Source organism: Gadus macrocephalus, chromosome 22 (assembly GCF_031168955.1).
Source record: "Gadus macrocephalus chromosome 22, ASM3116895v1".
In the NCBI taxonomy this organism is placed as follows: domain Eukaryota; kingdom Metazoa; phylum Chordata; class Actinopteri; order Gadiformes; family Gadidae; genus Gadus; species Gadus macrocephalus.
In genome coordinates this window covers 18,755,289-18,779,004 of record NC_082403.1, presented here as the reverse complement: position 1 = coordinate 18,779,004, position 23,716 = coordinate 18,755,289, and the positions used below count along the sequence as shown (strand labels likewise).

The following is a 23,716-nucleotide window of genomic DNA, read 5'->3' as shown; positions in this document are numbered from 1 at the left end:
CCAGTCGCCAAAAGCATTCGTTGACAGTGTACGTTTCGTGAACACTGGATTACGTCGCATTTCAACATAAAATAGCGTGTTATACACACACACACACGCACGCACACACACAGACACACACACAGACACACACGCAGACACACGCACACGCACGCACACACAGACACACACAGACACAGACACAGACACACACACACACACACACACACACACACACACACACACACACACACACACACACACGCACACGGTGCATTTCGCTGCTAAAACAACAACAACAAAATATTCCCTCAAATATTATTACTAAAGAACCGTTTTCCAAAGAACGAAATGTAAACCAATGCATTCTGAATGGGAGTGTTTCTCCGATTTTTCCATGCTACACAGAACGAAATGTAAACCCATGCAAATAAAGACTTCATGGTCATAATAATTTAAATATCATTAATCTCTGTGTGTTGGGTGGTATTCTATTTTTTTCAACGGGGCTGCATCCAGTCACTTGACCGTCATGCTGCTATGGTGGTTGCTATCGACCGCCCCCTTACATGGCTCTATAAACCACGCGGCAAATGAGCTGCCGTAAATTGTGTTGTTTTTGTCGTAAACTGGGGTCCGATGGTTAAAAAATAGACAGATATTCCGAGGTATCCTTAAAAGGCAGCTTGGATGTTTTTATTTTCTGCAGTTTAGACTTCTTCTATAACCTATTTTTGAAAGCAAAACACCAAGTTCATTGATTTAACGAGGCAGGGTTATTTGAAACAATTTATTCAATAGATATTTGTGAGAGGTCATTCCTTCTCCTGAGTTTGCTTCCTATTTATGTCTAGTGTGCACCCCTACTGTCCAAAAGCATCCCCCCCCCCTCCCCATATGGATTTGGAGAGTTGTTGCCACGTCCCAGTGGTGGAAGTATCATATAATATGAAAGAGGGCATTCAATTATACTACAATGATCAATTAGGAGGCCGAAGCCCTAAAGGAAGTGATACAATAGGTGACTGAGGCGAGAACATTTAAGTAAACTGTACCTTGGGGTCTCTTATATATCAAAGGGGGTTTCAAAGGACGCATACGCTTCAACCTGTGGCTCCAGCCCTACAGGAAATGACTCAGCAAGTGCTCCATCTCGTTGCACCTGCACCCAGCGGCTCGCTTGCAAGATTTTGGCCTGATGTTCTTCCCAGACCTATACCCTAACAGTCCAACATGCATATCTGAGAATCAGGCCTCTCTTCAATAATGACAAAATGTTAGGAGAGAAATACAGATTCACTTTTTGTTATCTCATAAGCGGCGTGGTGCCGGCTCCTTTTGACCTTTTGACCCCAGACTTCAAAGACGTGGCCACAGGCCAGCTGTGTCTACACACATTAAGCCACAAATGTACACCTCCATCCCGCAAAAAATGGGGCCTAGAAACTAACCTCTGTCTTATATACATTGACTGTACTGTTGGAGGTCACGCCCCTTTTCCGGCCTTTTCGAGATAGCTAGGGATGCTAAAATGTTTACACACATTTCCCGGGGCCCCGAGAACGACATATCCAAGATTTGTAGTTCTAGCCCATAGAGAAAAAAAGTTTTCCCAAATGGACTGTCATTTGGACAAAGCCCCTTCAGAAGTGTTGCCTGCGAGACCTAATGGTTCAGAATGTGGTGGAAAAACAGTTTTTGAGATAGGAAGGTCCTACCGCCCTGAAATTTGAATACCATATTCTAGGGCCTAACTGGGACCCCCGCACCGAAACTTGGCCCGGTCGGACCCCGAGTGCAGGAAGGGGGGGCCTGGACTTTCATAATCTTCACTCGGTGAATGTAAAGGATGTTTGGTCGGATGTTATGACGAAGAATCATAATGTGAATGGGAATATTCTATTAATGTCTTGATATCATCTTTCGTCTCAACACTTCTGCTGCAGCCGCTTAAAGTCTCACTCCGAGAACCTTAAAATATGAATCAATTCATTAGAAGTATGAAAATATCTTCCCGGTCGTGCAACAGGGCAAACAAGGTGTCCTTTGACATCTACGTTTCGAGACGATTGCAACAGTGCCACACATGATCCTATTTGAATATGTTTCGGGGTAGTAATTAGCTGTCGATTTTGGAGGCCTTTATCAATAATGACCAGCTATAGATTTGCTCCCCGATGGAGATTTTTGACAAATTACATGTTAATTAGCATCTACACGTTAAGCTGAGTCCAATGAGATCAAGCTCGCCCTCTTGCTACACCGAGATCATGTCCTAGACCTAGGTGTACCATGTAAAATACATGTTACCATTAGCTAGAGTGTCATGCTTGGTGTCATTGGACTCAGCTCAACGTGTAGATGCTAAATAACGTGTCATTTGTCACAATTTTTTATCGGGAAGCAAATCAATAGCTGCTCATTATTGATTAAGGCCTCCAATTTCGACAGCTAATTACTACCATTAAACATGTTCGAATATGCTCATGTGGCACCGTTGCAATCGCCTGGAAGAGTAGATGTTGAAGGACACCTTGTTCGTTCTCCTACGCCACCGGGAAGATATTTACATGCTTCTGATTGACTAATGAATTGATTCAGCTATTCCCCCAGAAGTCTGGGGTCAAAAGGTCAAAAGGAGACGGCACCAGCCCCGTTGAAAAAAATAGAATACCACCCAACACACGGATATTAATGATATTTAAATGATTATGACAATGAAGTCTTTATTTGCATGGGTTTACATTTCGTTCTGTGTAGCATGGAAAAATCGGAGAAACACTCCCATTCAGAATGCATTGGTTTACATTTCGTTCTTTGGAAAACGGTTCTTTAGTAATAATATTTGAGGGAATATTTTGTTGTTGTTTTAGCAGCGAAATGCACCGTGTGCGTGTGTGTGTGTGTGTGTGTGTGTGTGTGTGTGTGTGTGTGTGTGTGTGTGTGTGTGTGTGTGTCTGTGTGTCTGTGTGTGTCTGTGCGTGCGTGCGTGCGTGTGTGTGTGTGTGTGCGTGCGTGTGTGTGTGTATAACACGCTATTTTATGTTGAAATGCGACGTAATCCAGTGTTCACGAAACGTACACTGTCAACGAATGCTTTTGGCGACTGGGTTGCCTCTCAGATATACGTGTTTCTAACAAGATGATATCATTAAAAGTTACATAAAGTAACAGTTTAATAACACAAACGCAGGAAGCACGTGAGCTGCTAGTTTAGCGAAAGCAGCCTAACTATGAAGGTATTATTGTAGCAAAAGTCTTTAGCACCTGTAACTGCAGAATTTGAATGCGTACACTAAAGTCACAGTAAATTTGAAGTCGTATATATTTATTTTGCATGTGTACTCTAAAGTCACAAATGTGTAACAGTACATTTGTAGTCGTAAAAAAAATATAAATATTTTTTATACCATTGTAAACACAAAATAGGGTCTACGAGTACGCTAATCTGTGTTACAGGTGCACAAATCCTTTTGCTACAATTATTGCAGCGCAGTTGGTGCAAAACACATTCGCACACCCGTGTTTCATAATCTGAGAACATGCCCAAAAGGTGTGCATTCGTAAACCCAAATTTGAACAAATGCATCAGAAGTTGCACATCTGTGAACGCTATGTTAATTCAGCATTTTAATGAGCGATCACAAAACCATTTTACAACTGCTCGAATCTGCTCCTGCAAGTCTCAGCTGTGGGGTTTTTTGCAGGTTGTTTTGCAACACCCCTAGGTGGTAAATGTGTAGCAAAAGTATTCGTATCCGTAGATGACAGAGCGTCCGTGAGCGGGACAAAATAGTCCCGCCCATAATTTCCTAATCCAATGAAAATCGCCGGCAGGGATGCATTTCTCAAATTACACTGGGACCCACCCCGTGCCAGCCATGGAGCTATAAAGATCGCAGCATACTCAGCACGGGATACGTTTCTTTCTGGAGAAGTGAAGAGGGCGTCCTACTGAACGGAGATGGGTATCCTACATTATGTTAAATGAAATGACTTAGTTCAAGTGAATTCCCCCACCTCGGATACCCACCTCCGTTCACAACACATTCTCACTCCGAGCGCGTCGATTTCTGACGAACGGTCAGTGACTTTTGCTTCAGTTTCTGACGCAAAAGGGTACCCTTGCGCTGCTTTTTTAGACGCATGGGGTTTTCAGCAGCCATCGGGTCCCCCGTCAAAGGGTTATTGTAACTAGTTGAAAACCCCATGCGTCTAAAAAAGCAGCGCATGGGTACCCTTTTGCGTCAGAAACTGAAGCAAAAGTCACTGACCGTTCGTCAGAAATCGACGCGCTCGGAACCCAACGGAACCCAACGCTCGGCTACCCAACACTGATCAAAAAAACGATTGTTTCTCTCAATCAAAGCACCAAACAGGACAACTGATGCCCAGAGCCTTAACCCATACATGTTGTGTAATTAACAAGGACACGTTGGTGTAGTTGTGTTGAGGAATGTCACAGATGTCACTGTAAAATCGCCGTTTTTGTGCAGCCATCGGCTCTTCCGTTAGCCAATGGGATGAATGCTTATAGCTTCATATATTGCCGTGGAGGGATTACATTGCAATGATTGGAAAAACCCCTGCGTCGAAAAAAGAAGCACAAGGTCCTCCGTTAGCCAATGGGATGAATGCTCATATAGCGTCTCTATGTGCAGCCATCGGCTCTTCCGTTAGCCAATGGAATGAATGCTCATAGCTTCATATATTGCCGTGGAGGGATTACATTGCAATGAGTGGAAAACCCCCTGCGTCGAAAAAAGAAGCGCAAGGTCCTCCGTTAGCCAATGGGATATGAATGCTCATAGCGTCTCTATGTGCAGCCATCGGGTCCCCCGTCAAAGGGTTACATTGTAACTAGTTGAAAACCCCATGCGTCTAAAAAAGCAGCGCAAGGGTACCCTTTTGCGTCAGAAACTGAAGCAAAAGTCACTGACCGTTCGTCAGAAATCGACGCGCTCGGAGTGAGAATGTGTTGTGAACGGAGGTGGGTATCCGAGGTGGGGGAATTCACTTGAACTAAGTCATTTCATTTAACATAATGTAGGATACCCATCTCCGTTCAGTAGGACGCCCTCTTCACTTCTCCAGAAAGAAACGTATCCCGTGCTGAGTATGCTGCGATCTTTATAGCTCCATGGCTGGCACGGGGTGGGTCCCAGTGTAATTTGAGAAATGCATCCCTGCCGGCGATTTTCATTGGATTAGGAAATTATGGGCGGGACTATTTTGTCCCGCTCACGGACGCTCTGTCATCTACGGATACGAATACTTTTGCTACACATTTACCACCTAGGGGTGTTGCAAAACAACCTGCAAAAAACCCCACAGCTGAGACTTGCAGGAGCAGATTCGAGCAGTTGTAAAATGGTTTTGTGATCGCTCATTAAAATGCTGAATTAACATAGCGTTCACAGATGTGCAACTTCTGATGCATTTGTTCAAATTTGGGTTTACGAATGCACACCTTTTGGGCATGTTCTCAGATTATGAAACACGGGTGTGCGAATGTGTTTTGCACCAACTGCGCTGCAATAATTGTAGCAAAAGGATTTGTGCACCTGTAACACAGATTAGCGTACTCGTAGACCCTATTTTGTGTTTACAATGGTATAAAAAATATTTATATTTTTTTTACGACTACAAATGTACTGTTACACATTTGTGACTTTAGAGTACACATGCAAAATAAATATATACGACTTCAAATTTACTGTGACTTTAGTGTACGCATTCAAATTCTGCAGTTACAGGTGCTAAAGACTTTTGCTACAATAATACCTTCATAGGAAAACCCCCTGCGTCGAAAAAAGAAGCGCAAGGTCCTCCGTTAGCCAATGGGATATGAATGCTCATAGCGTCTCTATGTGCAGCCATCGGGTCCCCCGTCAAAGGGTTACATTGTAACTAGTTGAAAACCCCATGCGTCTAAAAAAGCAGCGCAAGGGTACCCTTTTGCGTCAGAAACTGAAGCAAAAGTCACTGACCGTTCGTCAGAAATCGACGCGCTCGGAGTGAGAATGTGTTGTGAACGGAGGTGGGTATCCGAGGTGGGGGAATTCACTTGAACTAAGTCATTTCATTTAACATAATGTAGGATACCCATCTCCGTTCAGTAGGACGCCCTCTTCACTTCTCCAGAAAGAAACGTATCCCGTGCTGAGTATGCTGCGATCTTTATAGCTCCATGGCTGGCACGGGGTGGGTACCAGTGTAATTTGAGAAATGCATCCCTGCCGGCGATTTTCATTGGATTAGGAAATTATGGGCGGGACTATTTTGTCCCGCTCACGGACGCTCTGTCATCTACGGATACGAATACTTTTGCTACACATTTACCACCTAGGGGTGTTGCAAAACAACCTGCAAAAAACCCCACAGCTGAGACTTGCAGGAGCAGATTCGAGCAGTTGTAAAATGGTTTTGTGCTCGCTCATTAAAATGCTGAATTAACATAGCGTTCACAGATGTGCAACTTCTGATGCATTTGTTCAAATTTGGGTTTACGAATGCACACCTTTTGGGCATGTTCTCAGATTATGAAACACGGGTGTGCGAATGTGTTTTGCACCAACTGCGCTGCAATAATTGTAGCAAAAGGATTTGTGCACCTGTAACACAGATTAGCGTACTCGTAGACCCTATTTTGTGTTTACAATGGTATAAAAAATATTTATATTTTTTTTACGACTACAAATGTACTGTTACACATTTGTGACTTTAGAGTACACATGCAAAATAAATATATACGACTTCAAATTTACTGTGACTTTAGCGTACGCATTCAAATTCTGCAGTTACAGGTGCTAAAGACTTTTGCTACAATAATACCTTCATACCTAACAACCTGACGTTGAAACATGCGAGCGATCCGATCAAATCCTAATAACTATAAAACTAAAGATCAGACACAATCACTGACTGAATATTATGCAAGTAAAAAGTATATTTCTCGCTAGAAATGTTATTAGAAACACGTTTAACGGTGAATCGGTCCTAAAATATTGCATTTCCCATTCAGATAATAAAGATTAATAAAGATCATACACATTCACTGACTGAAGATTATGTAAGGAAAATGTACATTTCTCGCTAGAAATGTCATTAGAAACGCGTTTAATGGTGTATCTGTCCTAAAATATTGCATTTCCCATTCGGATAATAAAGATTAATATAAGCTACGCCGTGTTCCGGAGCCGCGGGGGATTCTGGGAATTGGGGTTGTCAGTTGACAAATGGGGCTTTTGTTAACTTGTTTTGTTGTTAGGATTAAGTGGGGTTGATGGGTTCGGGATGTTATGTGGTTGTGTGTTGTTCTATTAACATTGTTCGTGTGTTCATTGTTGTCGACACCGTCATCGAGAGTGACGTGACCATCGTTTCGTGCAGCTGTTCCGTGTTGAAGTCTCGTTCAATAAAAACCAACTCTCGTTGTCGAGCGTTCAATAAAAACCAACTCTCGTTGTCGAGCGTGCCCCCCCCCCCCCCCCCTACAAACGTGTCTCCCCCCCCTCAACAAACGTGTCCCCCCCCCCCCCTCCCCGGTCAACAACAGTCTACCTCCCCCCCCCCCCCCCCTAAACAATCGTGTCCACAATTTGCCCCGAAAGCCGTGAAACCCAAACCCCGAAACCCGCCTCCACAGCGGCACGCGTGGATACTGTAGGTATAACACGCTGTTTTTACGTTGTAATAGTACGTCTCCAGTGTTCATGGAAACGTACACCGTCGACGTTTTTTCTTGGCGACTGGGTTGCACACACACACACACACACACACACACACACACACACACACACACACACACACACACACACACACACACACACACACACACACACACACACACACACACACACACCACTGACATCAGTTCACTGATGCTGTTCTTGTTGTTTTAATGGCACTATGAATATGTTTGTGTAATGCAGTTTAAATGTTATGTGGTTGTATAAGCAATTGTGTTTTAAAATTAAGTGAAGACATTCCTCCAGTCATAGACATCAGTAACAGTGTATGGCCTTTGGCCCTCTGGTTTAATTAAAACATGAATGAATTAATTCATGAATTTGTCTGTCACATACACACAAACACACACACACGCACACACACACACACACACACACACACACACACACACACACACACACACACACACACACACACACACACACACACACACACACACACACACACACACACACACACACACACACACACACACCACTGACATCAGTTCACTTATCTGTGCTGTTCTTGCTGTTGTTTTAATTGCAATAAGAATGTGTCTGAATACAGCAGAATTTGTTAAATGCAGTTTAAATGTTATGTGGCTGCATAAGCAATTGTTTTTTACAATAAAAAGTTTGACTGGCCCATCTTACCTGAACAGCTGGCCCATTTAACCGGAACAGCTGGCCCATTTAACCTGAACAGCTGGCCCATTTAACCGGAACAGCTGGCCCATTTAACCTGGACAGCTGGCCCATCTTAACTGAACAGCTGGCCCATTTAACCTGAACAGCTGGTCCATTTAACCTGAACAGCTGGCCCATCTTAACTGAACAGCTGGCCCATCTTAACTGAAAATGCTCATGCCAAAAAAGTTGGCACAGCTGATGTTTCAAGAACTGTAGTGCCTAAATAATTATATTTATTGCATAATTTTAACACAAATTTATCAGAAACAGTCATTATTAATCATAAAAAAAACACATTGAAAAGGCATAAATGGTATTGTGTTATTGTCCCAAGGGATTTACCAAAAAGTGGCCCAATTTAGCTGATATCACCCTAGTGGTAAGACAGTGCGTTTACAGTGCTTAATTTACAGTGGTTTAGTTGCATAATGAACTAGGTGGAAACACAAAAGCTAATTGTATGAATTGAATATACCAATATTTAAACTTTCAGAACAAATCACAAAATTATTCCCTTTTATCCACTACCAATATGTATATGGAGTCTATGTGTTGGAGGAAATAACATGACTCGTAATAGGCAAAGTATATATTTTTATAATAATAATATTTTTCGTTTTTACTGGAAATATTTCAAGGCCCGGTTCTACTGGGTCCACGGACCGGGGGTCGGTAACCCCTGGTTGAGATGCTCCGCGCCTCCGATGACGCAGGGACGCCGCTATAATGAGCGCCTGACAGCAACTCGGAGCGCGGAAGGCAGCGGCTCCTCTAGGAACCGCATCACTCCAAGAAGACTGCGCTGAATGATATATTTTTTGTGTGCGGGATGCTCTGGCCCTTCTTAGCCAAGGGTAGATTATTGTTCGTTGTATTGTGTCAGTGCACTGATACACCTGCCGCGGATGACATCTCGATGGGTTGTGGAGGAAGCCGGGCTGACGCGATTATCGAGCCGAGGTACAATGAGAGCTGGACCAGGGAGACCGAATCGACATGGCTCACCAACACCGACGTGGAGAGCCCTGTCCCTGCGATACACAGTACGTAGCCTACTGTCACAGCCTTTGTTTGAACGCCATCATAACCGAATAGCGACAACGCATTGCATTCTTTATGGACTGAATGATGTGTTTGTGTGTGTGTGTGTGTGTGTGTGTGTGTGTGTGTGTGTGTGTGTGTGTGTGTGTGTGTGTGTGTGTGTGTGTGTGTGTGTGTGTGTGTGTCTCTGTCTGTCTGTCTGTCTGTCTGTCTGTCTGTCTGTCTGTCTGTCTGTCTGTCTGTCTGTCTGTCTGTCTGTGTGTGTGTGTGTGTGTGTGTGTGTGTGTGTGTGTGTGTGTGTGTGTGTGTGTGTGTGTGTGTGTGTGTGTGTGTGTGTGTGTGTGTGTGTGTGTTTTGACCAAAGTCAGCTCCAACACTTTATTCCACAAACATTTCACACCTCAGAGCCCCTCAGGTTGGACCGCAGCCCTTTTGGACCTCAACTCCTGTCTCATCCTGACATGTCCTGCCAGACCATGGCCTTCTGCTAAAGCGCTATGTGCGGTTTCAGTGCCAGATTCCATTTCAGTGTTGTCATCTCCCTACATCCATTTGTGACCCACCACCTCCGTGCAGCTAAGGGTGTGGAGGGTGGAGGTCTGCGGGAGAAGAGGATGGTGACCACCGGGACCCAGTGCGGAAAGCAAGCCCTGGCCTCCAGTGGTCCTGGCCACCAGAGGAGAGCCAGGCGCTCCATCACTGAGGTAGAACACACACACACACACACACACACACACACACACACACACACACACACACACACACACACACACACACACACACACACACACACACACACAGAAGGCCAGTACAGTGTTTATTTATTTTGTTGTGTAGCAGTTGCATGTTGCTTCGATTGAGGTATCTGCTAAACGCCTGAATGCAAATGTATTTTAAAAACATGTGTAAGACGCATGTGTAACCTCTAAGACATTTTGTGTGTGTCTTTGTCTCTCTCCCACACAGCACACGACCAGGGACACCAAACACAGAGCGTGTAAGGAGGCCAACAGCTCCTCCGAAGAGGCGAAGCCAGTCCATGTTGGAGGAGGATGTGTCGGACCAGGAGGAGGTGTCGGACCAGGAGGAGGGGTTGGACCAGGAGGAGGAGTTGGACCAGGAGGCGGTGTTGGACCAGGAGGAGCCATTGGACCAGGAGGAGGTGTCGGACACGGAGGTGTTGGACCAGGTGGTGGTGTCGGACCAGGAGGCAGTGTTGGAGGAGGTGGTGTTGGACCAGGTGGTGTTGGACCAGGAGGAGGTGTTGGAGGCAGAGGTGTTGGACTAGGAAGTGTTGGAGGAGGAGGTGTTGGACCAGGAGGCGGTGTTGGACCAGGAGGCGGTCTTGGACCAGGAGGTGTTGGAGGAGGAGGTGTTGGACCAGGAGGCGGCGTTAGACCAGGAGGTGTTGAAGGGGGAGGTGTTGGACCAGGAGGAAATCGAGGAGAAGGAGGTGTTGGATCAGGAGGTGTTGGACCAGGAGGTGTTGGAGGAGGAGGTGGTGGAGGAGGAGGTGTTGGAGGAGGAGGAGGAGGTGGTCCAGGAGGTGTCGGAGGAGGAGGGGGTGTTGGAGGAGGAGGTGTTGGACCAGGAGGTGGTGGGGGAGGAGGTGTTGGACCAGGAGGCTTTGGAGGAGGAGGTAATGGAGGTGTTGGACCAAGAAAGGCCACCTGTGATGACAGATGAAAGGAGGAAGATGAAGATTTGGCTTTTAACCACACGTCAGAAAGAGGGCGAAGGCAATTTGAAGCGATTGCACCCCCTGGTGAAGACGGAGCGTGATGAAGTCCTCAGAGCTCGACACGTACACCCTCTAGACCGCCAGGCACTGGTCCCGGACTCGCCTCCACAACACGTCCCCGGACACGCCTCCACAACACGTCCCCGGACACGCCTCCACAACACGTCCCCGGACACGCCTCCACAACACGTCCCCGGACACGCCTCCACAGCACGTCCCCGGACACGCCTCCACAGCACGTCCCCGGACACGCCTCCACAACACGTCCCCGGACACGCCTCCACAACACGTCCCCGGACACGCCTCCACAACACGTCCCCGGACACGCCTCCACAGCACGTCCCCGGACACGCCTCCACAACACGCCTCCACCCAGAAAATTGGGGATTGCTGCATCCTGTTTGTTCCAGAGAGAGAGAGAGAGACTCTTACTACTATCACCATGCTTTCTTGCCCAATGCTGAAAGTCCCGGCGAGGTTTGTGTGTCCACCGTTACGTTGGGTTGGCCAACTATGCGGACATGATCATTTTATATTTCAATCCCCCACATTCTGTTGTGTGAAGCCTTCCCACTAACTTTATTATCCAGAAGGAGGTGTTGGCCTGTGTCGCAACTGAAACAGCAATGTCAGTGGAAATACAACACATCTGGTGAGGAGGATCTTAGTAATTGCTGCTACATTTGGCTGGACGGTTTAATGGTATTAAAGGAGTCAAGATATGGCTTCATACTTTAGGGCTCAGGTCTCTATTTTTCCCACAGGGCTTTGCAAGGTAACAAACAAGAGATATACACCCGCATGTGCCTATATGCCTCATCTCATTGAACCTATTTTCTGTTTACTTCTAAAACAGGGCATCATACATGTAACCGGTCAGCACTCTTTAGATAATCTTTATCTTCTGTTCAGTGATTGTGTACTGTATTATTTGCCATAATGTATTGTGATGATATTTCATGTGTAAAGCCTAAGTGTTGCATGTTTTAACACTTTACTTCCAGAGCTGATTCTAACTGATTATGACTACTATTATCATTAAACTGTGGAAAAAACAGTTTACACTAGAATGTGTTTTGTTTATATTATGTCAAAGTCGTTACGAGAGTGGTTTTACAATAATGATCAGGAATTCATTAACAGGATTTATAGCCACAAGGCAAGGAACGTGTTGTACAAGGATTGTCCAATAGAGAGCGCTCCAAACCACTCAAAAGGCCTGAAAGACTCCCATACTACAGAGTAGTTAAGTTGGTAGACCACCAATCAAAAGGAAAGCTATTCATTGATGAGAAACAGGCAACATACTGAAAGCGTAGTCATACATGAGGTTATCCAGCTGGTACCAATGAAATGTTTGCGTTTGGTTTCTTTAAATTATTTCTGTTTATTGTGTATCGTCTAGGTCGGTGATTTCAAATAATGAAAATAAATAAAATAAATAAATATTTCATGGATGGATTGTATTTTTATTTTATAGCACAGGCATACTAAACTGTTATAGGCCTACCTGAAAGTAAATGAATTTGTTTGGCTTAATTAATTAATTTGTGTTAATTCTTGTGAGTAAATAAGTCATATCAAGACATCAGGAACACACACTTGCCATGGATTACAAAGGCATGCAAGGACTTTAAAGACACTCTAGATGCTAACAAACTGCATCTGGAGTGTTGGGAGAAATACAACAGATCCGTCTCCTGATGAGAGAAGGACCTCAAACTCCCCATATACTCATACCACTGGACACACTTTTTCACAATGGTTGCACTATTGGACACTTCATCCACATTGTAATAAATACTGTGTACAATATCCAACATTTTACTTTTTATATATTGAGTATTTAATCGTGTAATATTCAATATATAGCCTATATATATTTTGTATTGAACGTTTTATATTTGACTTCATTATTGTTAACCTTCTTTGGCAATGTACGTTTTTATTTCTCATGCCAATAAAGCCTTTTTGAATTTAATTCAATTGAATTAAACCAATGAGTTTAAAAAAGGGTCTGAGAGGGTCACCAGATTGGGCGGGAAATCTGACCCAATCTGGCAACAGTGCCCAGACAACTGTGACATAAACCAATGAGTTTAACAAGTGGCAAAACAAGACGGGCTTTAGGACCGCCCTGAACCGCCAGGTCGTCACTGATCAGTGTTGCCAGGTTTGGCCAGATTGCAGGAAATATGGCACAAACTGGCAACACTGTCTCTGATAATCAGCAGCTGGTCGCTCCTCGCTGACGGGAATCAGTGAACGTCACCCAGCCGAAGTCTAGACGCGCTCCACGGTGCTTTCTATACAGGTACAGCTTCATCCCTGTTTTTTTTTTCATAGTGGGGGTTCCAATTAGATTTGACCTGTTTTGGCGGTGATGAGTACGTGAAAATGGCCCACTGGCCGGGGACAGACGACGGCATGTTGATCTCGCCAACCCTTCTCCGGGATCCCAGTGTGAAGGCTGGAGACGTCGACATGGACAGCGGCGAAGGAGCTGCGGAGCTGTCCCTGGAGGAGATCCTCGGGTTGTACAGCCAGCCCATCAACGAGGAGCAGGCATGGGCCGTCTGCTACCAGTGCTGCAGGACCCTGGCTCTCACACGGCGAGGGAGAAAGTCTGCCGAGGCGTCCTCGGGGAGAGAGGGGGAGAGACGGATCGACGGACCTGGGGACGTACGGATCCAGAGAGACGGGACTGTGATACTGCAACACCAAGACACCTCAGGTAAACAAACGTGCCTTTGTCTGATGCAGGAATAATAATCAGGCCTACTACATGGCTGGATAGTTTAGGTAAGGCGTTCAGTCATGGGGTTTGGTCCTCCGTTCGTGTCAGTCTGGATCAGGCGACAGCCCAGGTGAGGCATCCTGAACAGGGGCCATGCGCTGTGTCCCTGATCCATGTGGCCTATCTCTGCTATCTGTTTACAGAGGCTGAGATGAGTCTCAACACACAGGCCCACCACAATAGCACATATACAATAACAAACATGCCCACCAAAATAACACGCATACAATAATAAACCGGCCCACCACAATAACACACAGGCCCACCTCTGGCTGACACCGCCATAGGGCTACAGCTGCTCCGGCCGTGATTAAGTACCAGCCTATTAATTAAGCCGTATTTTTTTTTTTCTTCAATAGATCGTATAAAATATAACCCTTCAATGGGGATTGAGTGTATTCTACAAAGTCATTTGAATCATCGACAGAAGTACCTTTTGATTTGAATGTGTGCCTCTGAGTGGCAGACCGTTGGCTCAAGTAAACAATGGAATTGGTGCCATTCAAACGTGGGTAAACCTTGAGCTGTAAACCGGCCTACATCTGAGGTTCTGAATATCTCTGGATTGTTAAGAGTCACAAATGTGCTGTGGTATCTGCCAACTCTTAAGTTTAATTTTGGTATGCCAACCTATCATTTTCTACTTGCCATTTCGGGAATTAATCAATCTTTCCCCTTTCTATCAGCTATGGAAAAAAAAAGGTCCAAACGGGGTTAGTAATGACATCAAACTGTTCAGCAAAGTGATTCCCACCAGTGGTGGACGAAGTTCTCCGACCATGTACTTGAGTAAAAGTTGAGATACCTAGTGTAAAATATTACTCCAGTAAAAGTGGAAGTAGGCTACTGTACTCCCTTTTAAACGTTGACATGAGTAAAACTACTTGTCTTTAAATGTACTTAAGTATCAAAAGTAATTTGGTGTAATATAATTCCAATGTCTTTCTATGTCCTTTATACACAAATTGAAGGTTAAAAGAAACCCCACCAACACCACTCTAAATACAATGATTTCTATTTGTGATATCTGGTACTGATATAATTTGAAATTATCCTAATTACCTCTATGTGTTACTTTAGATTGGACGGCGAATTCTTGAAAGAGAATCGTATGCTTCTTAAGCAGACAGAGAAGGCACAAAAAAATTAACGAGTCGTTCTTCCTTTCCACTACTTAAATAGTTTGCTTAAATATGGTCATGGGGGCTAAATTTCAATATCTGGAGCTTCTTCCATTACTGTGTTGGCTATAAACGTCAAACTTGACAGCAAAATTAGCACGCACGGACGCAGGGGCAATGCACAGTCAGTCACACACAAACACCCTTGCGCACAGACAGACACAAACCAAGCGCAGACAGACACAAACGTGCGCACAATCACATTCACCCGTGCAGGGTGCACGCGCAGGCACACACACAAACACACACAGCATGCATGTCTTGGAAAGGAACCTTAAAAGGAACAATAGGTTTTTCGAATGGAGTGGAGTAAAATAAGATTTCCCCCTACGAAATGCAGTTGAGCAGAGTCACAAAATATGGATACTCAAGTAAAGTACAGATAAGCTAAAAAGTTAGTGACAAATTATTTGTACTTCGTTACTGTCCATGACTGTTTCTCACGATGCCCACATGAGCTCAGAGCATTTATTTACACCATGGCAATTCCTCCAAAACGTGAAAAAAAATATTTCTAGAAATATGGACCTCCATCAAGAACGAAAATAGTTGTTCTCAGAGCAAATGGGAAGTAATGTGTTGTTCCCCCGTCTCTGTGGTTACTCTGTCCCTTTATACACTCTGGAGATTAAACCAAACCCGCCGTTGTGTTTATAAAAGCTCTTCACTTGTTTGAGATCAGCAGTGTTCGACCTTATCCTGTTGCCGAGGCTAACGCTCTGATGGGCTAAGGGTGGATATAATGCCTTGATTTTGTTCTAACTAGCATTCAACATGCATCAACTGTGCTGATGCCTCTGAAGGGGTTGTATATGAACCATTCAAAGTCACCCCATGTCAGGAAGAGACCTTGACTTTGGTCTGATCGATTGGTCCTGACCGTTGACATGTCTATGTGTGATTGGGCCTGAGGGCCTCCGATCTCCCTACTCTGATCATTTCAAAAGCAGTATATGATCTGCTTCCTCACGCCCTCCACGTCGTGTTGACCGCTCTTGAATGATTATCCGATGCCAACATGGGATTGATTAGTTTGGGTCTATGCCTCCAATTTCTTTGAACATCAATTAATTTCACACAAATTTTAATGTATATACTATACATTATAATTGAGTATTTCCACCATTACATATTTTTATAATGCATTAATAAGAGACCTGAGATGCGTGCTTACATTGCCAATACAAGTACCAAACGGACAACTATTTGATTTGGAAAAACAATCTGCAAGCTATCTGCTATTTTATTGTCCATTATTTTTAGTGCCGGTACAGAATAATTTTCGTATTTTTTTTATTAATGTACCTTGTGATGGTCTCCCTGAAGGTTTAAATGCAGTGAAAAGTTGCATGTAAAGACTTGGTCTTAACATGTTAATACTTGGTCTTAACTTGCATTGCATCATAGTAAAAATGCCTTTTTCAAGGCCTGCTATGACCATCAAACAAATTTCTGGGTTCCATCTCACAATAGCATATTGCGAAATCACTAGTTTTTTTGTTGATCTACAACACTACCATTGTGTTGTTGGATCAAAGTTCATGAATAATTTCTAAAAATAAGGTTAACTATACTACTAAAGGTTTGTCCATTTTTTAGATGCAATACAAAGTTCAATATTTGCTACATTAACTCTTGTGTTTTTCTTCATTACAGATCTATATACTTCAGCACATACGTCGTTAGAGGTGAGTTGTTGTTAACTTTAATATTTTCTGTTTGACTTTAGTTTCTAATTACTCAAGGTTTACTATTTCACAGAATGACTTTGCCCATTAACTCCATTCTACTGGTAGAACCGGTTTTGGATTTCACTTACGCTTGCTCAAGTAGAAGCATTCCTTTTCCCTCACGTTCTTTTAAAGCTGACTTTACACTATTTCGCTAAATACCCAAACCTGGACGGCCAGAAGTTCAAAGTGTTTGTATATTTTTTCAGCCCAAATGACGACACCAATTGCCAGCAAATGTTGTCTTCTTTTAAATTGTCCTTGAATTAACGATGTCTGGGTTCGTACAACTCGCTGCATTTCTCTACCTCGACTATCAAACACATGCAGACAACTCCAATGATAGTGTTGTACCGGACAGTCACCTGCATCTCTACTCCAATGATAGTGTTGTACCGGACAGTCACCTGCATCTCTAGCACCAGAGATGCACGCAATAAAGGCACCCTCATGGAATCTATGGCCATCTATTTTTAACTCGGCTCCAGAAGTTTTGCAGTGCGTGGTCTAATTCTACTGAGTAAGCTTCGTCAAATTAAAATGATCTGGTTGTTGACTGTGGTTTCTGTCATGTGTGTTTTGGTTTTTGAGTTCACTTTGAGTTTCGGCAGAACTCCTCAGATTCACCTGACTGGCTTTCTTTGGGAAAGCAAACAGTGATATCAAGCTGTAGCAGCCTGTCTTGCATTGGCTGGTGATTGATAGACTCAAATACTGTGTTGCGTCGTATTTCCTTCAAATGTAGAAATTCCCTTTAACTTGTATTCCTCCTGTATTTGGTCTGTTTCTGTCGAGCAGGAACAGAATCCCTCTGCTGTGGATCCAGTTATTCTCTTGAGGGTGCATGAAAATGACATTCTGTTCTGGATTTCATTTAAATGTGTTTATCTTCTCCCACTGTTGGCTCGTTTCTAGTATCTTGCTTTATTCAGCTTCTGAATGGGATTTGCAGAACTCGACTTATTTTTTTTTTTAAGGATTCAGGTGAAGTAAGTTAATATATTGGAAAACCTTAATTGTCGTGGTCATAATTGACATAAATCGCGTAGCTTAGAACTCCACACTCCTCTTTTCTCAGTTATATTTAACAAACAAGTCAAATCTTCCTCAAGTGTGTCAACACAGTGGTGGCTTAACCCAGTTGTTGTCAAACATTCAGGTGAGAATGCTTTCAGTATCCTATTAGTGCTGTAACTGCCCTGCTTGTCATGGCCGGTCACGTTAATGGGGCTCAGTTTTAGGTTCACTGCTGCCACTGTTTGCCATAGTCTTACTTTTTCTCCCTAGTGGGAAAGAAAGCGGGTAGAAGCCATGAGTCAGCCAATGAGACTCTTTATTTTTGATTTTTTGCGGCTTTAGCCTAGCCATTCAGCCCACTGGCGTGTGTGTACGTGTTGTAACCTGCCCTCAATCACTACTCCCCTAAGGCTCAGGGAGGAAAACGACTGGCGCTCAGATTTCAACTTTCATAAGCAATGCAGAGAAACCATGAAACATTGCTTTTTGCTATGTGCTCTTTCTTATGGAAATCATAAAAAAGTAGCATTTTATAGCTGTTAGTTTGCTCATCTTATTGTGTCCTATGCGAGTATAGATAATAATAATATAATGTAAATATTATTTGCATTTCTTATTCCGTATCTGGGCAGCTGCGTTTGGTACTTTATGTCCTTGCAACTTGATCAGCCCATGTCATATTACCAACTGTTACTGTGTAAAAAAGAAATCTACTGAAACAAAGCCATATAGATTACTTTTGTCAACATGGTTTGGGGAACTGCACCATATGTCATGGTTTCTGTTACGTCCTTTACATATGCCCAGGGCCCAAAATGAAACCCACCAGCCAATGCTGGTTAGATTTGACCGTTTTGCAGGTGAACCACTCAGGGTGGCCTATTAAAACAAATGTGTCGTGAGTAGAAGGACAACATTCAGACAGTTCAATTGGAGCATTTGTATACCGATGTATCAGTGGCATATGGAAAGTATTTTTATCCAAAATGTTAACTTATAAACAAGCATACTTCTTGGACCTTGTCCTGGAAATTGGAGTTATCGAACTTTGAAGAGTTCAACTTCAACTCATTGAGGCGTGTCTTGGTGCTTGTTTTGTTTTGTAGAGCCACAGCTAGCAGGAGCATTTGGTTTGTGTCCTGCTGTGTTCTGTAGCAGTGTTGGTACGTTGGCAGCCTCACGCGAAACAGCTGTGGTAAAATAAATATAAATAAACTTTTGAGGTATGTTAGTGTTTTCTTGTGCATTTAACTGGTAGGTTTAGGCCATTCAACCAATCTGTCCCATACATCTTTGTAGTTGAATTTACTGAAATGTAAAATGAACGAAGTTGATAATTTTCTTTAGTTACATCTGGTGTATTTTTGCTACCCTTTCAGAATGTCCCTCAGTAGCTGTTTTTTTTATGTGCACATCATTAATTGCAACAGGGATTTTGCAACTGGAAGGGAAAAGTGCTAGTCGTCTTGGTCTGTGCCAGCAGCTTCAGAGGAGCCAGTTAGGATGGTGCTGGCTGGCAGAGATGGTCTGTGCTGCTTCCCTGCAGTGCTCCGTAGATTCAGCCCTGATTGTGTAACTGTCTGTGTTCTGATGCCTTTGGTCTGACCCCTCCTACTACCACGACAGTCCTCCTGAGAACAGTGGCCTGGCCTCAGAACTCTGAAGATGACCTTTTGAACTGCAGTCTGCTCTGCTTTCATGCAGATTTCATTCATCAATTTTTCAATGGTGATCTCATTAATTTGAACAAAAAGCTATTTGTAGATCATCATCAGTACACTGGGTGGATTTGATCTGTAACACGTTTATACCAAACAAAATTCTACAGAAATAGTAAATCCTATTCCAGGCAGAATTCACCAGCATTGCTCTGCAAATGAGAAGCATATTTTGAGGTTAGATTTATTTGAACTCCTGCAGTCCAAAATAGTGTCGTTGTGGGAGCAAACTCAGTTTTTCTTACTGGCTTTTTGGCCGCTGTGGTTGTTACAAATTACCTGTTTGCAAGGTTTTTGTCAAAAGCCCACTTTATAAACTTTGGGTTTTTAATAAAGTTACTTGGTGGAATATTTGTATTTATCCATGTCCTTTTTACATCCATTCTAGTAGCCTATGTTTGGTTTGTTGAGCTTAATGTTGACTAAATTAGCTCTGGCCTAGACATATGGTGTCCTAGAGAATTCAATTAAAGAGATCCTCCCATTGGTACCATCAGGTGACCACTGCAAGAATAATTTATACACGCTGCCAACTCTAAGAAGGGTTGACGTGTTTTGATTTGAAGTAGAATCCACTCATTGTTTCTCTTGGGGAAAATAGATATTTTCTGTCTAGAAACGGTTACTTCAAACTGTTTTCAGAATACATTTTATGTGTTGGGATAAGTGCTATTAATAGACTGACGTGCCGGGAGAAGCTAGAGCTGTAGTAAGTGTTGAGCGGAGGTTATTACATTTGCCTTGTGCACAGTTGACTCATCACGTTGTGTTTTGTAAATGTTTGGGAATGCGGGTGTGTGTCCTGTGTTGGGTAAGCCCGGCCAAGTCTCTGACTGAACATCATATGTTCCGTCAACAAACCGGCTGGCAGGTACACCGCCAACACATCAACATAGATGAAGGGAAAGATTCAATTGAAGGATTGGTAAATTTAGGTTTTTGGTAAATTTAGGTTTTTGTCAAATTTAATCAGTAGAGAATAGAAAAAAACACCCCACTACAACCATCTTAGAAAATATTATTATTTAAATGTAAACAAATTTCAACTTTTTGCTTAAATTCAAGTGAGGTACGTGTGAGGTCACAGCAAGAGCAAATGAAGAAAACTGCTTGGCACTGCCTATCGATGTTTAAACACAAACCTAAAGCCTGATCTTAACCCGTCCATGCAACTTCAAACCTTTATCAACCTCAAACTTAAAATGTAATGCAACATTGTTCAGTTCTTAAAGATAAACAGCTGCCAGTAAAGGGTTCAGCGTCTCACTCCAATGGTGCACCTTGTTCTACAAGTGTGCTACCAAGCGTGTCAGTAGAATCTCATGAGCTCCCAGCACATGAAACTTCCTTTCTCTGGCTGTTGTACCTGCTGTCTGCCTACACATGACTTATAGGTTCATCATGGAAATAAGATTGGCATCACTATACACTTTTTGGGCAGGTGATCATTAGCTTATGAGTCAGTGGGGTGAGTCTGTTAAGTTAAGCAGCGTCTCAGGAGGCCGGGGGCGGGATTGTCACACACAGAAGTTGGTGTCTGAACGCGCAGTGCCCGTCCTCCGCAATACACATGCTTTAATACTTTACACTCATTAAGTCGAGGGTGCCTCCCTTTCTCAATAACATTCCTGTTGTGTTCACGATGATAATGATTAGCTGCTGAGGCCTCGGCATACAGTACATGGTTGGAGAGGAAGGTACTGTTGGAGTCCCAGCAGAGTGTGGTCCAATACAGCCCAGTGTCTGTAATGTCACGGTCCATGGGGGCTGTATTTGTCCACACTCTTCTCAGTGCTCACGGTTCACGGTTTTATTGTACAGCCCTTTATCACAGTTGGTCTCAGAGGGTTTCACAGGCACTTTCTATGACATCACTGCATAACCTAGCCCTCCACATATCAGGGGAAATATGTGCATAGTTATAAAAGTTAAGATGTAGGTTTGTTGCATGTTGATATATCTTTTCTAATGTGATGTCCTGTATGTCCTCTATTTGACCTAAGCTCCCAATTCTAAATTCATATTAATGTATCGTTGCTTATGAAAGCCCAGTCAGTGGTTTTGCAGGTATAGCCAAGGGCCGTGGACAGGCCTGTGTCTGTCTCTGTAGTGAACACCCCACTCGCTTTACAAGTGAGATCACATCCGTTGTCGTAACAACAAGGGCCCACTTGTTGGTGGATGGCGTAAGTTGGATGGCAATGTTGTGTGGCCGTTGGTAAAAGGAGTTTTGTCCCATCTTGGGAATGACTTCGGCCTGAGAACTCAAGTTGTAACGGGGCTCCAGACCGTTGGGTGACGGGTGCAGAGGCCCAGGGCTTGTCCCAGGCAGTGCTTCCTTCACTGAGGAAGCAATGATGAAAACATATATATGTACCATGTCATCTAAACAAACATCTTTTGTGGTAGAATGCTACAGGCACTACTATTCACACGTTACAGATGTTAATTGAGTAACTATGAAGTTAAATGAACAGTTTAATATTACTACATTCAGTGTCTATAGCCCTCTCATACTTTAGACAAGCCATACATGTGGACATACTCAACCTAATCTTATGTTTCTGCCAACGAGGACCTAAGTCTGTCTGTCTGTCTGTCTGTGTGTGCAGGTGATCGAGTCGCTGGGACTCATGATCTATAAGGCCCTGGACTACGGCCTGAAGGACAGCGAGGAGCGGGAGCTCAGCGCGCCACTGGAGCAGCTCATCGACCTCATGACCAAGGTCACGGACGCCGGGGACAGTGACCTCTGCCCCGATGAAGGCTACGAGGCCACGGAGGAGGAGGAGGAGAGCGAGGCGGATGAAGGCCTGGCAGCGCACGGCGTCGGTAGCGTCCGCGGCTACAGAGACATCATCGTGGTGAGCGGGGGGCCGAGGGGCTTGTGGGCGAAGGGTGAGCAGAACCCGAGGCAACAAGCTGTCATATGGAGATGGCTCGTCTTCGGGACGGCGGATTGGCCCGTTGAGTCTCACTCTCTGCATAGGGGGCATTTGTTTGAACTTGTTTCATTGATTTTCAGTGGCTAGATATTCTAGGGCAGTGGTTCCCAACCAGTGTGGCGAGACACACTGGTGAGGCAGGGTGAGGTTAGGCTTCAAACTGTTCAAACTTCTACATATTCCTGGCACAGGTTAAAACAATGTATTTAAAGCAGGTTCAGTTTATAATATATTAAGCAGTGTAACGCTATTATTTGCTTTGGATAAAAGTGTCTGCCGAGTGGCTAAATGGTAATAAGTACTTGGTTGCAACTTGTGTGAGATCCTATCGTCTCAAAAAGTTCCATTATGACATGCGGAGAGACCCAGCTGCTATCCTTGACTACAAGCCTCTCCGTCACTCACTTTCTCACCTAGAGTTACCCAGAGTTATGGACCTTACCAGTCAGGAGTAGTTTTCCACCTTTCCTCAGTCGTGGCCTCCGGTCTTAATCACTTGCATATCTTCTGAAATGGCTGACTGGTAATTCTAGAGGCGTAAACATGCTGGCTGACAAGTTGGCTACCTAAGACCCAGATCTTATTATTAACTCTCTGCGTTGCAATACATGGTTACAGACTCTGCATAAAGGCAAAGTGGTTTGGCGCTGAAACTATTCCCAGCATTACATCCAATCCCTGTTCGTGTTTACGATGTACATGATGGTATAACAGGGCCGGTCAGTTAACCTCTCGTACCCCATTGACCCCTCCTGGTCAGTTAACCTCTGGTACCCCATTGACCGCTACTGGTGTCTCATGTGCGTTCCCCCGTCCTGTCTGCCTGTGGTTGAATCAAATGATTTCATTCCCAGACATGTTTGCACATGGTAAGATTTATTTGATATATTTCTTCTGACTAGGTGATCAGTTGTTCATTAAAATAAAGTGTGTGTGTGTGTGTGTGTGTGTGTGTGTGTGTGTGTGTGCGTGTGTGTGTGTGTAGTCGAGATGAAGCGATGTCACAACAGGTACGATGACTTCTGTCTGGTTCCGTCTGTGCTCCCCAGCCCGTAGGTGTACAGAGAGGTCGTTGAGGCGAGCTGGTGAATTCCGAACATGGTCCTACAGCCTTCATCCCATGAGGGCGGGAAAGCTTTGGGGT

At 43.9% G+C, this 23,716-nt stretch overlaps 2 protein-coding genes across 10 annotated transcripts in view; both read left to right on the top strand.

Moving 5' to 3' along the window:
* The first annotated feature begins 9,118 nt into the window (after positions 1-9,118).
* Positions 9,119-12,642, top strand: si:ch211-215i13.3 (uncharacterized). Its single transcript, XM_060042641.1, has 4 exons — positions 9,119-9,445; positions 10,020-10,147; positions 10,410-11,022; positions 11,083-12,642. Exons 1-4 carry the CDS (start codon positions 9,232-9,234, stop codon positions 11,127-11,129), a joined length of 1,002 nt encoding a protein of 333 aa, XP_059898624.1. The 5' UTR covers positions 9,119-9,231; the 3' UTR covers positions 11,130-12,642.
* Positions 12,643-13,377: 735 nt separating this feature from the next.
* Positions 13,378-23,716, top strand: part of spire1a (spire-type actin nucleation factor 1a) — a 28,982-nt gene continuing 18,643 nt past the window's right edge. For 3 of the 9 annotated variants that reach the window (XM_060042633.1, XM_060042632.1, XM_060042631.1), the window contains exons 1-3: positions 13,380-13,918; positions 16,819-16,850; positions 22,240-22,491. In XM_060042633.1, the coding sequence (XP_059898616.1) occupies positions 13,582-13,918; positions 16,819-16,850; positions 22,240-22,491 (621 nt within the window). In that variant the 5' untranslated portion in view covers positions 13,380-13,581. Of the gene's footprint in view, positions 13,919-16,818; positions 16,851-22,239; positions 22,492-23,716 lie in introns of all 9 variants that reach the window. The other 6 variants (XM_060042635.1, XM_060042634.1, XM_060042637.1 and 3 more) reach the window with 4 other exon arrangements.